This window comes from Pristiophorus japonicus, chromosome 4, assembly GCF_044704955.1.
Source record: "Pristiophorus japonicus isolate sPriJap1 chromosome 4, sPriJap1.hap1, whole genome shotgun sequence".
Classification (NCBI taxonomy): Eukaryota; Metazoa; Chordata; class Chondrichthyes; family Pristiophoridae; genus Pristiophorus; species Pristiophorus japonicus.
This window is the reverse complement of record NC_091980.1, coordinates 216737638-216752004: the sequence shown is the minus strand read 5'-3', so window position 1 is coordinate 216752004 and position 14367 is coordinate 216737638. Positions and strand designations below refer to the sequence as shown.

Here is a 14367-nt window from a genome sequence, read left to right as displayed (position 1 = left end):
TAATCCATTGACTTCCCCCACCGCCCCCGCCCCCCACCCCCCCCACAATGTTGGCACTGGTATGAAGCCGAATTTTGTTCTGATTAAAGACTGATGCATGCACAGCACGGTAGGTCTGATTCACACACGGGACTGCGTCAGTTTGCACGTAACCTTGGGGTTGTCAATGGGAATAGTTAAACAAGACACACTTCAAAGCACTTGTTTGCCTTGCTAAATCCCTAAAATAAAACCAATTTGAAAAGTAAGTAAGAATTTTTTTTTTAAAACAGGTAAACACAATAAACAATAGAGGTTCTAGACATTTAGCACATTGCAAATTATAAATTCAAATATGAACTAAGAAAGATGCACAGGGTGTTAATTCTGTTAGTAACTTTACCACTGATAGGATTCTGTGGTCATTTGATTCCTGTAAAAAGCATTTAGTTGTAGAAATGTTAAACAATAAAGCATAAATGTTATACTTTCTGACAAATCAAGAAATCATCAGTTTTCCAAAATGTCTTTATTATGGAATTACATTAAAAACCCAATTACTTAGTCAAGCTCTGACATTTTAAATCAGCAGCCTGTCAGTCCACATTCTGGATGACTTCCAGTATCAATAAAACTTGCTCAAGCAAAGCCTTACCTGGTTTTCACCACATCGAGGGGATGCATCAGGCAAATTTCCACAAGACCTAAGCAGGTGACAGAGAAGAAACAGCCAGTAAGCATTAGGACAAACAACAGTTCACACTTCACTACAGAGGTGATAATTATTGTGTGAAAGATCAAATATGAGAATTGAGGCAAATAGAAGCAAAGAAGTACAACAAACAGATAATATAGTTATGTGCAAGAAAGCTACTCAGTAATTACATATCTAATCAGCTAAACCACTTGAATCAACTATATAATAATTACTTTTACCAGAGTATATTTTGGGATCTAACTGATTGACAGTTCTACTCTTGAGAATAATTTTGGGCCCGTCAAACACATCTGTAGTGTACAAGTTTTTAAAAAAATTGACCATATTAGCAACTCGCTTTAAAAATTCCCCATCACATATGAATCTATAGTAAATATAAAAAATATTTTTTAGCTCTATGTGGCCCTTTTTGAGGTTTGACATACAACATCACTTGAGAGTCTGTGTGCTGTTATACAAATGTATTTATGAATACTAAAAGCAGTCATGGACAGATCTAATCCAGTCTTGTTTTATAAAACAACTTCGATAAAATTTAGTTTTGGACCTGTATGTAAAATATAAAAATGTTCTGTTGATATCATATAATGACATCTTTAACATTGTGTAAGGTGCTGCTTTGAAGATTTTTACAAAACAGCTTGCATTTATATAGCATCTTTAATGAAGTAAAAGCATCAGGCGCTTCATAAAGACATGTGAGAAACAGATGTTGAGCCACGGAAGAAGAGATTAGGAGGACTGACCAAAAGCTTGGCCAAAGAGGTCGCTTTCAAGGAGGGTCTTAAAGGAAGAAAGGGAGGTTCGGAGGCAGATGGGTTTAGGGGGAGGGGGATTCCAGAGAAGGGGACCAAGGCTGTGAAAGACAGAGCTATCAAAAGTGCAGCAAAAAGAGGGGGGAAGCACAGGAAGTGATGAGAGTCAGTGCAACAGAGAGTTCAGGAGGGTTGAAGGATGTTATGAAGATAGGGGCAATGAGACTAAGAGCGATTCAAACATGGCACAGAATTTTAAGTTTGAGTCACTGGGGATAGAATTAGTAAGCATTTTGCCTGGGTTTATCATTGACAGCCAACATGGATTTGTTAAAGCCAAATTATGTTTGATAAATGTAATAGTTTTTTTTTGAAGAGGTAACTGATTGGAAATGCAGTAGATTTAGTGCATATGGATTTTTAGAAGGCATCTCAAAAGAGGCTTGTTAGAAACATTGAGGCATCATGGTGTAAGAGAAAATGTAGAAACACGGATAGAAAGCTGGCTGACAGACAAGAAAAAAACAGTTAGCGTAAATGCGTGTTGCTCACATTGGAGAAGAGTTGAAAGTGGCACATCCAAAGAGTCAGTGCTGGGCTCAGTCTTATTTATGTTCATACACACACATAGGATTTAAACTTGGGCATTTGGAGCACATAAATCTCAAAATTTGCTGACAATGCAAAAGTAAGGACTTTGGCAAACTGAACTTTTAAATTCATTTTTGGAAAATGAGCATCAAGGCTGGCACGTATTGCCCATCCCTAATTATCCGAGAAGGTGGCAGTGAGTCCTTTTCTTGAACCACTGCTCTCTCTGTGGCGAAGCTGCTCCCACAATGTTGTTAGGTAGTGTTCCAGGATTTTAACCCAGCAATACTGAAGCAACAGTGATATATGTCCAACTCAGGATGGCGTGTGACTTGGAGGGGAACTTGAAGGTGGTGATGCTTCCATGCACTTGCTGCCCTTGTCCTTCTGGGTAGTGGAGGTTTTGGGTGTGAGATGCACTGCCTAAGAAGCTTTGGGGAGTTGCTGCAGTTAATGCTGTGGATAGAACACACTACAGTCACAGTATACTGATGGTGATGGGGTGGATGTTTAGACAAGTGGGTGAAATGCTGATTAAGCAGACTGCTTTACCCTGAATGGTGTCAAGTTTCTTGAGTGTTGTTGCATCTGGACCTATCCAGGCAAGTGGAGAGTATTATAATCACACTCCTGACTTGTGCCTTTTATGTGATGAAAAGGCTTTGTGGAATCAGGAGGTGAGACACTCGGTGGCACAGCACTTATGTAGTTGTTCCAGTTGAATTTCTGGTCAATGGTGACCCTCAGGATGTTGATGGTAGGAGACTTTGTGATGGTAATACAATTGAATATCAAGGGAGGTGATTAGGCTCTCTCTTGTTGCAGTTGGTTATAGCCTGACACTTGTGTGGCACAAATGTTACTTGTCACTTATCAGCCCAAAACCTGGATGTTGTCGAGATTTTGCTGTATGCGGGCATGAACTGCTACATTATATGAGGAATTGTGAATGGAGCTGAACACTATGCATTCATCAGTCCTCACAAAGTTGACAGACCTGTCCCACAGACTAGTCAAATAACAGTCTGATATAGTCATATTCAGAGAATCGTAACTATTGCCCAACATCCCGGAATCCTCCATCACCATTCCCGGGTATGTTCTGTCCCACTAGCAGGACAGATCCACCAGAGGGGGGGACACTGTGGTATGCAGTCAACCGGAGTGAACCTGGGAACCTTCAAAACCCCATGAAGTCTCATGGTTTCAGGTCAAATATGGACATGAAAACATCCTGCTGATCACCACCCATCACCCTCCCTCATGCTGTTGACTGTATCAAAGGCTGCAAAGAGGTTGAGAAGAACACAGATGCAGTAATGCCAACTCTCGCAAATTAATCGCAAAATACGTGGGGCTAGACTTTCCACTTTGCTGGCTATCGCCCAAAAAATGGGCGATGTTCCAGCCTTGGCGATGTGTCAGCCTTACTGATTGCAGGAACATCGACCATTTTTTTAATTGCGATTTTCGCCTCGGTGATAGCCCAGCGATGTGAAATGGGTGCAGCGATAGGCCAGCGATGTGACGTGGGTCCAGCGATAGGCCAGCGATGTGGAAGGCAAAAGCTTCTGCAGCAATGGCCTTAAGCGCATGTGATTTTTTTTTCGGTGGACAGCTTTTCCTGCATTTCGGGAGGTCAGGGATCATTCACACATGCGTAGAAGGCCGTTGTGGTGGGGGAGAGAGAGAGAGGAGGAGAGAGAAAGGAGGGTAGGAAAGAGAGTGAGAGAGAAGAAAGAGGAAAAAGAGATAAAGAAGAGTTATGATTTAAAAAAGAGATAAATTACACATAAAATGAAGAGAATAGAGATTTAAAAGATAAAAAGATAAATAAAATAGAGGTAAAAAGAGAATAGAAGAGATCATCATGTCTTCATCAGATAGTATGGAGGGGGGTCAGAAGAGGGCAAAGCCTTTTTCCGACGAGGCCAACGAGGCCCTCGTTCAGGAGGTGCACTCCAGGTAGGCCGAATTAACCCAGGATGGCACTGGGAAACCTGCACCCTGGGCGTATTGGAAAATTTGGAGCCAGATCGCGGACGTCGTCTCCTCGGCGTTCCATGAGGCGAGGGAGCCCGACCAATGCCGCAAGCATTGGAACAGCCTTGTTGTGTCAGCAAGAGTAAGTACAGATTTTATATTGTATTGATGAACATTGTAATTATAATTATAATATTAAATCTCCTGGATTGAATTATATTTTGTACACAGTGGGACACTTTTGTACATTAGCTCCTGTCATTGCCAACTTCAATGGAGATTGTATTCGAGAGAGATGTTTGTGTCAATCATTAGCTCCTAACCCCGATTTTTGTTATAACTGAGCATAAATTGTGGACAAAAACCCTATTAGCATATCAAGTTGGAAACTGTTGTCTTTCCATGATAGTACCTGTAGCTTATGCCATACTCTTTGCACGTTTGCAGAGGAAGATATCCAACAACAGGGCGCAGCAGAGGCGCACCGGAGGGGGCCCTGCTGTTATACAACAGCTGAGGAGCATGCGGCGGCTCGAGTCAGGAGCCACAGTCGCGCGGCCACCACCCGTGGTGCTGCAGAGTCCTCGGATGTGTCATGGGAGTAATGTGTCAAACAGTGTTAAAGTAATGTAACGTCATTTCATTACAATATACGAATGCCACTCCCCATAATCAATCTGTCTATCTCCGACTGATCCTGTCTCCATAGCTCCCTGTGTCACTCAATTCCACATAGATGTACTACTATATGTACTAACCTATGATGCATTATTATGTAACGTCTCTGGGTCTCACATATTGTAGTAGTGATGCTCCTGCTACGTATGGCAGTGCAGCGTGAAAATGTGTACCCTTCCATTCCAATGTGAGCTGAAAGTTGGGGGGAGAATTTTCTGGTGATGTTCCAGCCCAACTTTCCACTTTTTAGTCAAAATGGGTGATAGCAGGTCGTTTTGGGCGATATATGGGCACTAGTCCAGCGATGTGAAGTGGAAAGTCTAGCCCGGGGCATGGATAGTGGCTTTATCTAATTTTATGAAATGTTTCAAGGCTTTGAGGAAACTCACTTAGATTGCTTTCATCGATTTTTTTTTTGTAAAGCATTTGATATAACTCAGCTCTGATGAAACTAAGTTATTGGAGTAAGAGATTAAATCTTGACTTATATCCCAAAAAGTATACTGCAAGAGTAACTGGAAAACTCAATGAACTGCTTACAGTCTTCAGCAATGATATGTTAGATGACATTGTACGGGATGGTTTTGGAACATGTTACATTTCGGAAAGACTCAGCATTCCTTTTCACAGCTATTTTGTCAACTTATTTTCCTGCAAATCTGCTGAGCTTTACTCACACAACTCGAGCAATGGGCTAACCAGTGGGATATGATGATGAATGACCCAAGTGCAGTTTTATGGCTTTTCATGATTCAAGAGGAGATCTTGAAAGTTTGGAACAAAAGTTAGAAGGGGCATCTCTACAGATTGTTTATTAAGGTCAGCACTTATGGGTCTTGGTGGGTATCAATTTTAGCTTCGATAGCGATATTCGAAACTGCACTGAAAAGGAGTCAAGAAGAGTTTTGATCTTTCTTACATGACAGCAAATTTTCAATGGTGTTTAAGTATGTGGAGCGGTGTACAGGACCACCCTGCCTGTTGTCCCACCGCGTCGTGCACGCTCCGACCCCTTACCGACCAGTGGCAACCCCCTTTCGGAAATTTGCCCGTGGGAAATTGCCCCATGTGAAATTGCCACGCAGGAGCGGCGCCACCGCCAGTCGTGCCCCCAACAGCTTTTTCTGTCTGTACCCTTTTTGTGGCTGGGCGGCGCGACCACCCTTAAAGGGAACGTCAGTCGGGCCGACAATTATGCCCGTGGGTTCGGCCTCTTGGGTGCAGGCTACTGGCCCACCCAAAAACCTCCATGGTGGCCCAGGGTTTGCCACTAAAGTGGCTGCAGAGTTCACAGTGGTCCTCCCCTTTAACTGAAGAGGAGAGATATTGTGATGCGTCAGCGCGATGACGTCATCAGTGACACACTGATGTCATCAGTGTGGTGCTGATGACTTGGAGCGTCGGCTATTCCGATGCACCCCCACTTCCACCCCGCTAGTGGCTGTGTCTCTGACCCGCCTCCACTTCCGCTCCTCTCCTGACACCAACACTGCTCCAACCAGAAACATAAACCAAAGAGTTGAAAATCGCCGGATGTCCACCTAAAAAACAATAGGTGCACCCCATTTTAGGGGAGGGCAATTTTGGCCTCAGCATGTATAATAGTGTAGGTTTTAGTTTTGGTTCACAGGAGAGTTGAGGCTTGATTTTACCATCGGGCATCAAACAGGCAGGGAGTGGGTAGAATGCTCGCCTCTTCCTACTGGCAGGTGGGCCGAGGCATAAATATGTATGTTTAATTGTTTAACTAATTTATATTAGTCATCGTAACCTTAAACTGAGATGCATGGCAGCGTGGTGGTAACGGGTAAGACTTTTAAAACGTTTTTGGAAAGCATTTTCAGATGCAGTAATATAGTTTTTGTAAATAGCTGTGACCTGTTAAGAGATTAAATAAAGCCACTAATGAATATTGCTTTATGTTTGAAAAAAGTAGCAACTCATGTGGACCGAAATTCATTGACATACTGCCCACTACCGCCCGTATACTGCCCAAAAATGCAATTTTGGTGAAAAAACACTTGCATATCGCCGACATACCGCCGGCAGAAATCATCAGTGAAATACCGCTGGGCGGTATCACACCGCCCACCCATGCAGTCCACCGACATACTGCCCAAAAGTGCAAAATTCATGACATACCACCAATATACCACCAGAAAGGCATACCGTCCTGGAGAAGGTGCTTTTAAGTATGTACACAGAGCTGACAGGTTTGTTTGATATTACACAGATCTTTATAGTTCCCCACAGTTTGGATTGTAGTATGTTCTAGTGTTAGGCAATAATATAAATGGTCTAATAAAGCCTTATTTACTCCTTTGTTAATGAACTATAATAAAAATGTTATTAGTCTCTCTCACCTCACAGTCTCTCCCACCCCCCAGTCTCTCTCTCTTTCACCCCCCAGTCTCTCCCACACCCCAGTCTCTCCCACACCCCAGTCTCTCACACATCCCAGTCTCTATCACCTCCCCAGTCTCACTCTCTCTCTCTCTCTCTCTCACACCCCTGTCTCTCTCACCCCCCAGTCTCTCTCTCTCACCCCCCAGTCTCTCTCACCCCCCAGTCTCTCCCTCTCACCCCCCAGTCTCTCCCTCTCACCCCCAAGTTTCTCTCTCTCTCCCACACCCCAGTCTCTTTCACTTCCCAGTCTCTGTCACTCCCCAGTCTCTCTCACCCTCGAGTCTCTCTCTCTCCCACACCCCAGTCTCTCCCACACCCCAGTCTCTCCCACAACCCAATCTCAGTCACCCCCCAGTCTCCCTCACCCCCCAATCTCTCTCACCCCCCAGTCTCTCTTTCCCACACCCCAGTCTCTCCCACACCCCAGTCTCTCCCACACCCCAGTCTCTGTCACTCCCCATTCTCTCTCACCCCCCAGTCTCTCTCTCTCACCCCACCCAGTCTCTCTCTCTCACCCCCCGAGTCTTCCCACACCCCAGTCTCTGTCACTCCCCAGTCTCGCTCACCCCACAGTGTCTCTCTCTCTCTCTCACCCCCCAGCCTCTCTCTTTCTCTCTTTCCCACCCCCAGTCTCTCTCTCTCTCACCCCCAGTCTCTCTTTCTCTCTCACCACCACCCCAGTCTCTCTCTCTCTCTCTCTCTCACCACCCCCCCAGTCTCTCTCTCTCACCCCCAAGTCTCTCTCTCTCTCTCACCCCAGTCTCTCTCTCTCCTCACCCTTCAGTCTCTTCTCCCCCCCAGCAATCTCTTCCCCCTCCCCCCCACAGTGATCTCTTCCCCCTCCCCCCACAGTGATCTCTTCTCCCTCCCCCCCACAGTGATCTCTTCCCCCTCCCCACCCCACAGCGATCTCTCCTCCCCGCCCCTCACAGCGATCTCTCTCTCCCCCCCCCACAGCGATCTTTTCCCCCCTCCACAGCAATCTTATGCCAGCCCACACTGATCTCTCCCCCCCCCACAGCGATCTCTCCCACCCCACAGCGCTCTCAGGCCGGCAGTCTCTGGCCTCTTGTCGGTGCCTTTTGGGGGGCACAGCTTGAGAGCCGCGCATGCATGTGCTCAACTTGGGAGCCGGAGATTCCCGAGTCAAAAGGCCTCCTCCGCCGCACACCGCCCGTTGCACTCTGCTCCTGCCACTGCACTCCACTCGGCTTACCTCTGAGAGAAGTGGGATGAAATTCCACCCACTTGGCCCCAGCGGTAACGGGCGGTAAAAAATGACGCACCGCCCGGAGACGGCCGAAAAACAGGTGGACCATGTGTTTGACCAAGTTCGGCCCCATGATATCTTATCAAATCTCAGAGTTTGTCTCATGACACGGTGGGATTGGCATTACTGCTGAGGGATAATACATCATGACCATAGCCATAGAAAATGCTATTTGTGGCTTTGGTTAGGATTGTTTCAGTAATGTAAGAGAGGCAGAAGAACATCATAGGCAGTCCCTCGGAGTCGAGGATGACTAAGTTCCATACTAGAAATGAGTTCTCAGATGACTGAAGAGGCCAATGGGGGACCTACAGTCTCAGTCACAGGCGGGGCAGACTGGTTGAAGGAACGGGAGGTTGGGATGCTTGGGTTGCCGCGCACTCTTTCCGCTGCCAACGCTTGGCTTCAGCTTGCTCTCGGCGAAGAGACGCGAGATGTTCAGCGCATTCCCGGATGTTTTTCCTCCACTTTGGGCGGTCTTGGGCCAGGGATTCCCAGGTGTTGGTGGATGTTACATTTTTTGAAGGAGGCTTTGAGGGTGTCCTTGAAGCATTTCCTCTGCCCACCTGGAGCTCATTTGCCATGTCAGAGCTCTGAGTAGAATGCTTGTTTTGGGAGTCTTGTGTCAGGCATGTGGGCGATATGGCCCATCCAGCAGAGCTGATTGAACGTGGTCAATGCTTCGATGCTGGGGATGTTGGCCTGAGCGAGGACACTGACGTTGGTGCGCCTATCCTGCCAATGGATTTGCAGGATCTTGCAGAGGCAGCATTGGTGGTATTTCTCCAGTGTTTTGAGGTGCCTGCTGTACAAAGTCCATGTCTCTGAACCATATAGGAGGGCGGGTATCACTACTGCCTTGTAGACCATGAGCTTGGTGCCAGGTTTGAGGTCCTGGTCTGCAAACACTCTCTTCATCAGGCGATTGAAGACTGCACTGGCACACTGAAGGTGGTGTTGGACCTCGTTGTCGATGTCTGCCCTTGTTGGCAGTAGGCTCCCGAGGTATGGAAAATGGTCCACATTGTCCAAGGCCTTGTCGTGGATTTTGATAACCGGGGGGCAGTGCTGTATGACATGGGCAGGTTGGTAGAGGACCTTTGTCTTACAGATGCTTAGTGTAAAGCCCATGCTCTCGTACGCCTCGGTGAAAGTGTTGACGATGGCTTGGAGTTCGGACTCCGAGTGTGCGCAGGCACAGGCGTCGTCTGAGTACTGTTGTTCGATGACGGAGGATGGGATGACCTTGAATCTAGCCTGGAGGCTGCTGAGGGTGAGATCGAGCATGGCGGCAGGAAGATCGAGAAGAGCGTTAGTGCGATGATACAGCCTTGCTTGACCCCGGTCCGAACGTGGAATGGGTCTGTGGTGGATCCGTTGGTCAGGATCACGGCTTGCTTGTCATCATGGAGCAGGCAGAGAATGGTGACAAACTTTTGAAGGCAGCCGAATCTGGGGAAAATGCTCCATAATCCCTCACGGTTGACAGTGTCAAAGGCTTTTGTGAGGTCGAAGAAGGCCATGTACAGGGGTTGGTGCTGTTCCCTGCATTTCTCTTGTATCCTCCTGAATCGCCTTCTTCCTGTGGCTGAAGACATCCTGCCAGAGTCACAATGCGGATTCCGCCCACTAAGGGGAAAAATACACATGATCTTCACCACGCTACAGATACAAGGCAGAAGAACATTGTGGAGCAGGGAGGCGGCAAACACATTCAAGGACCTTGGAGAGGGAAAGGAGGTCAGAGATGAGGCAGTAGCCAACAAGGAGACAGGAACTGGGGGTGAAATTTTAAAAGGGAGGTGGATTGTATCCCAGGAAAGGGAACCATTTATAATGTTGCCTGGCATGGGAGGCAGGAAGGGAAGATGAGTAGTCAAAAATTTAATGGGGATGATATAGCAGGATATAGGGCTCTTGGAATGAGAGGAACTTGGAATGGCTGGGTGGGGGGGTGGGGGTGGGGAGAAGAACTGGAGAGAGACCACGGATTAGAACTAGAGTGGGTCAATAGTCGACTTAAGGAGAAAAGGAAAAACAGTGGTGGCAACAGAAGGGATAGTCTAGATCTTAATGAAGAAAAAATCTATAATCTCCGTTATGTATGTAATAACTCGATAGATTGAATACTGTAAACTAACACAGGTACAAACCTGGCTCTGCTGTATTCGGGCCCAAAGTGAATGCATTACATGATGGCTTGCCTTTTATACCTGGGCCGCACACATGTGCGTACAGCCCAATAACCTCTGACAATCACGCTACCCGGTGGCTAGTAATCCTAAGTATGCATACATGATAATATCCCCCTTCAAGATATTAGTAACAGTCTTTTTACAAATTGAGACGGTCTGTTGCTTTCCGCTCCCGAGTTGATCGTCTCAGTTCAACTCCAGCCTTGGGCGAGGGTTCTGAGTTTGTTATGACTGGGAGCTGGGTAACCGATCTGATGTGAGTGGTAATGACCACGTCAGGGATTGAAAGTCCAGATTCATTGACGATAGCGGAGTCCTCTGATGACTGAGGGTCGGTTGGTTGGTCACTGATTGTGTCTTCCTCAGACTGTTCTGGTTCATCCGTGTGCCGCAGCTTTATCTGATCAACATGTTTCCTGCATGTTTGCCCATTCTTGAGCTTGATGATAAGCACTCTGTTACCCTCCTTGGCCGTAACAGTACCGACGATCCACTTGGGACCTTGACCATAATTTAGTATATACACAGGATCGTTAACAGAAATGTTGCGTGGCACAGCAGCGCGATCATGATACCACTGCTGACTTTGATGTCTGTTTTCAACATGATCGTTCAAGTCAGGGTGAATGAGAGAGAGCTTGGTCTTGAGACCTCTCTTCATCAATAGTTCAGCAGGGGGACCCCGGTAAGCATGTGGGGTCTTGCCCTGTAACTAAGCAATGTGCGTGACAAGCGAGTTTGCAGTGAACCTTGAGTTACACGTTTCATACTCTGCTTGATGGTTTGGACCGCACGCTCTGCTTGACCATTAAATGCGGGTTTGAATGGTGCTGATCTCATATGTTTGATACCATTGAGTTTCATGAACTCTTGAAACTCCAGACTTGTGAAGCAAGGTGCGTTGTCGTTTACAACGATGTCGGGCAGACCATGAGTGGCAAACATGACACGAAGGCTCTCAATGGTAGCTGTGGATGTACTGGATGACATGATTATACACTCTATCCACTTGGAATATGGATTCACCACAACTAAAAACATCTTTCCCAGGAAGGGACCTGCAAAGTCGATGTGGATCCTGGACCATGGTTTAGATGGCCACGACCACAGACTCAGCAGCGATTCCGCTCGTGCTTTACTTAGCTGCATGCAAGTGTTGCACTGATGCACACATGATTCCAGATCAGAGTCAATTCCAGGCCACCATACATGAGACCTGGCAATGACTTTCCTCATACCAATACCAGGATGCGTGCTATGTAGATCATGTACAAATTTCTCTTTGACTTTCTTAGGCATAACAACACGATGACCCCAAAGTAAACAATCTGACTGAATGGATAGTTCGTCTTTGCGACGGCTGTAAGGTTTGGTCTCATCACCCATTTGCTTGGGTATGGCAGACCAATCACCACTAAGGACACAACGTTTCACAACCGATTATATCGGGTCCTGGCTGGTCCAGGACTTAACTTGTTGTGCCGTGACAGGAGTTCCTTCACTTTCAAAAGCATCCATGACTAACAGTAGGTCTGCAGGTTGTGGCGTCTCCACCTCTGGTGTGGGCAACGGCAGACGGCTCAATGCATCGGCACAATTCTCGGTGCCACATCTATGACGAATGACATAATCATTGGCAGATAATGTCAGCACCCACCTCTGGATGCGGGATGATGCATTGGTATTGATATCTTTGTTTTCCGAAAACAATGAAATGAGTGGCTTGTGATCTGTTTCCGGTTCAAATCAAAGACCAAACAGGTACTGATGCATCTTTTTAACCCCATACACACAGGCTACTGCTTCTTTTTCTGCCTTTGACAAACTGTTAGAAGCATACACAACAGGTTGTAGTTTACCCGACTCATTAACTTGTTGGAGCACGCAACCAACTCCATATGACGAAACATCACAGGCCAATACTAGACACTTACACGGATCATAATATACCAGCAGCTTGTTAGAGCAAAGCAGATTAGTAGCTTTCTCTAAAGCTCTGTCTTGAGACACACCCCAAACCCAGTTGTCACCTTTTCTTAGCAGCATGTGCAGTGGCTCTAATAAAGTGCTCCATCTAGGTAGGAAATTATCGAAGTAGTTGAGTAGTCCAAGGAACGAATGCAGCTCCATCACATTCTGAGGCTTGGGTGCATTTTTGATGGCCTTTGTTTTCGAGTCCATAGGCCTGATGCCGTCAGCAGCAATTTTCCTCCCCAGGAATTCGACTTCCGGTACGATGAAGAGGCACTTCGAACATTTCAGTCTGAGTCCCACTTTGTCCAGACAATGTAGAACCTCTTCCAGGTTGTTCAGATGTTCGGCGGTGTCACAACCTGTGACCAGGATGTCATCTTGGAACACGACGGTTCCAGGGACAGACTTCAGTAGACTCTCCATGTTCCTCTGAAATATGGCTGCAGCCGAGCGAATTCCGAAAGGACACCTGTTGTTGATAAACAGTCCTTTATGAGTGTTAATGCACGTAAGTTTCTTCAACATCTCGACCAGCTCATGTGTCATGTAGGCCGACGTCAGATTCAGTTTAGTGAGCGACTTCCCTCCGGCTAGCTTTGCAAACAAGTCATCAGCCTTCGGTAACGGGTACTGATCCTGTTTCTAAACTTGGTTGATCATAACCTTGTAGTCTCCACAAATTCTGACAGTGGCATTATTCTTAAATAAAAGAACAATGGGGCTGGCCCATTCGTTAAATTCAACCGGTGATATGACCCCTTCACGCTGGAATCTGTCCAGTTCGATTTCGACCTGCTCCCTCATCATGTACGGAACCGCCCAAGCTTTATGATGGATGGGCCTTGCATCTAAGTCCATGTGGATCTGCACCTTGGCTCTCATGAATTTGCCGATGCCTGGTTCAAACAACGAGGGAAACTTGCTCAGCACTTGAACACATGGACTATCATCCTCCGACGACAACGCTTTGATATCATTCCATTTGATTTTTTCTAGCCAATTCCTGCCGAACAGCGTTAGACCATTGCCTGGAACAATCTATAATGGTAAATCATGAACCGCACCATCATACGACACCTTGAATACTGCACTGCCAAACACCGTTATGAGTTCTTTTGTTGTCGTATGCAACTTGGCATTGACTGGACTCAGCTTAGGCCTCACAGCCTTAGTGTTCCACAGCTTGTCAAATGTCCTGGGGCTCATTATTGATTGACTTGCACCCGTGTCCAATTCCATTGGTACCGACACACCATTAAGTTTCACATGAATCATTATCGATTGGCTCTTTGTTAGGAACGAATACAGTCCATACACTTCCTCCTCTGGTATCTCGGATTGCATATCCGGATCCGCACTATACTGGTCATCATCCTCCACATGGTGTGTCGCAGCATGCTTGCTCAGTTGCGGACACATGCGCTGGAGATGTCTCAGTCTCGAACAGCCTTTACAAATGTACTGTTCAAACCGATGATTGTCCCCACAATGCCAACACGGTGAAATCGGATTCGTTCCTGTTGGCGGACTTTGGGCAGCCACAGGTTTCGCATATGCAGTCGAGTCGGCCCTGCCATATGCAGCTCTGCCAAACAACGATACAATCTTGTTTACAGTACTTGCCGAGTTCTGATTTTTTGATGATATCTGCTTTAAGTTTTTGTCCGTCGTCATGCATGCCTGGGCAATCGTGATGGCCTTGCTCAAATCCAGCGTCTCCGCCGCCAGTAGCTTACGCAGGATCACCTCGTGGTTGATGCCGATTAAAAAGAAGTCATGCAGCATGTATCCCAACGCATTTTCAAACTTACACGGACC

General features: G+C 46.6%; 1 protein-coding gene across 6 annotated transcripts in view; it reads right to left on the bottom strand.

The window, feature by feature from the left end:
- Positions 1–14367, bottom strand: part of slc25a21 (solute carrier family 25 member 21) — a 760401-nt gene that overhangs the window by 220258 nt on the left and 525776 nt on the right. For all 6 annotated transcript variants that reach the window (XM_070879098.1, XM_070879097.1, XM_070879102.1 and 3 more), the window contains one exon: positions 635–683. In XM_070879098.1, the coding sequence (XP_070735199.1) occupies positions 635–683 (49 nt within the window). The remainder of the gene's footprint in view (positions 1–634; positions 684–14367) is intronic.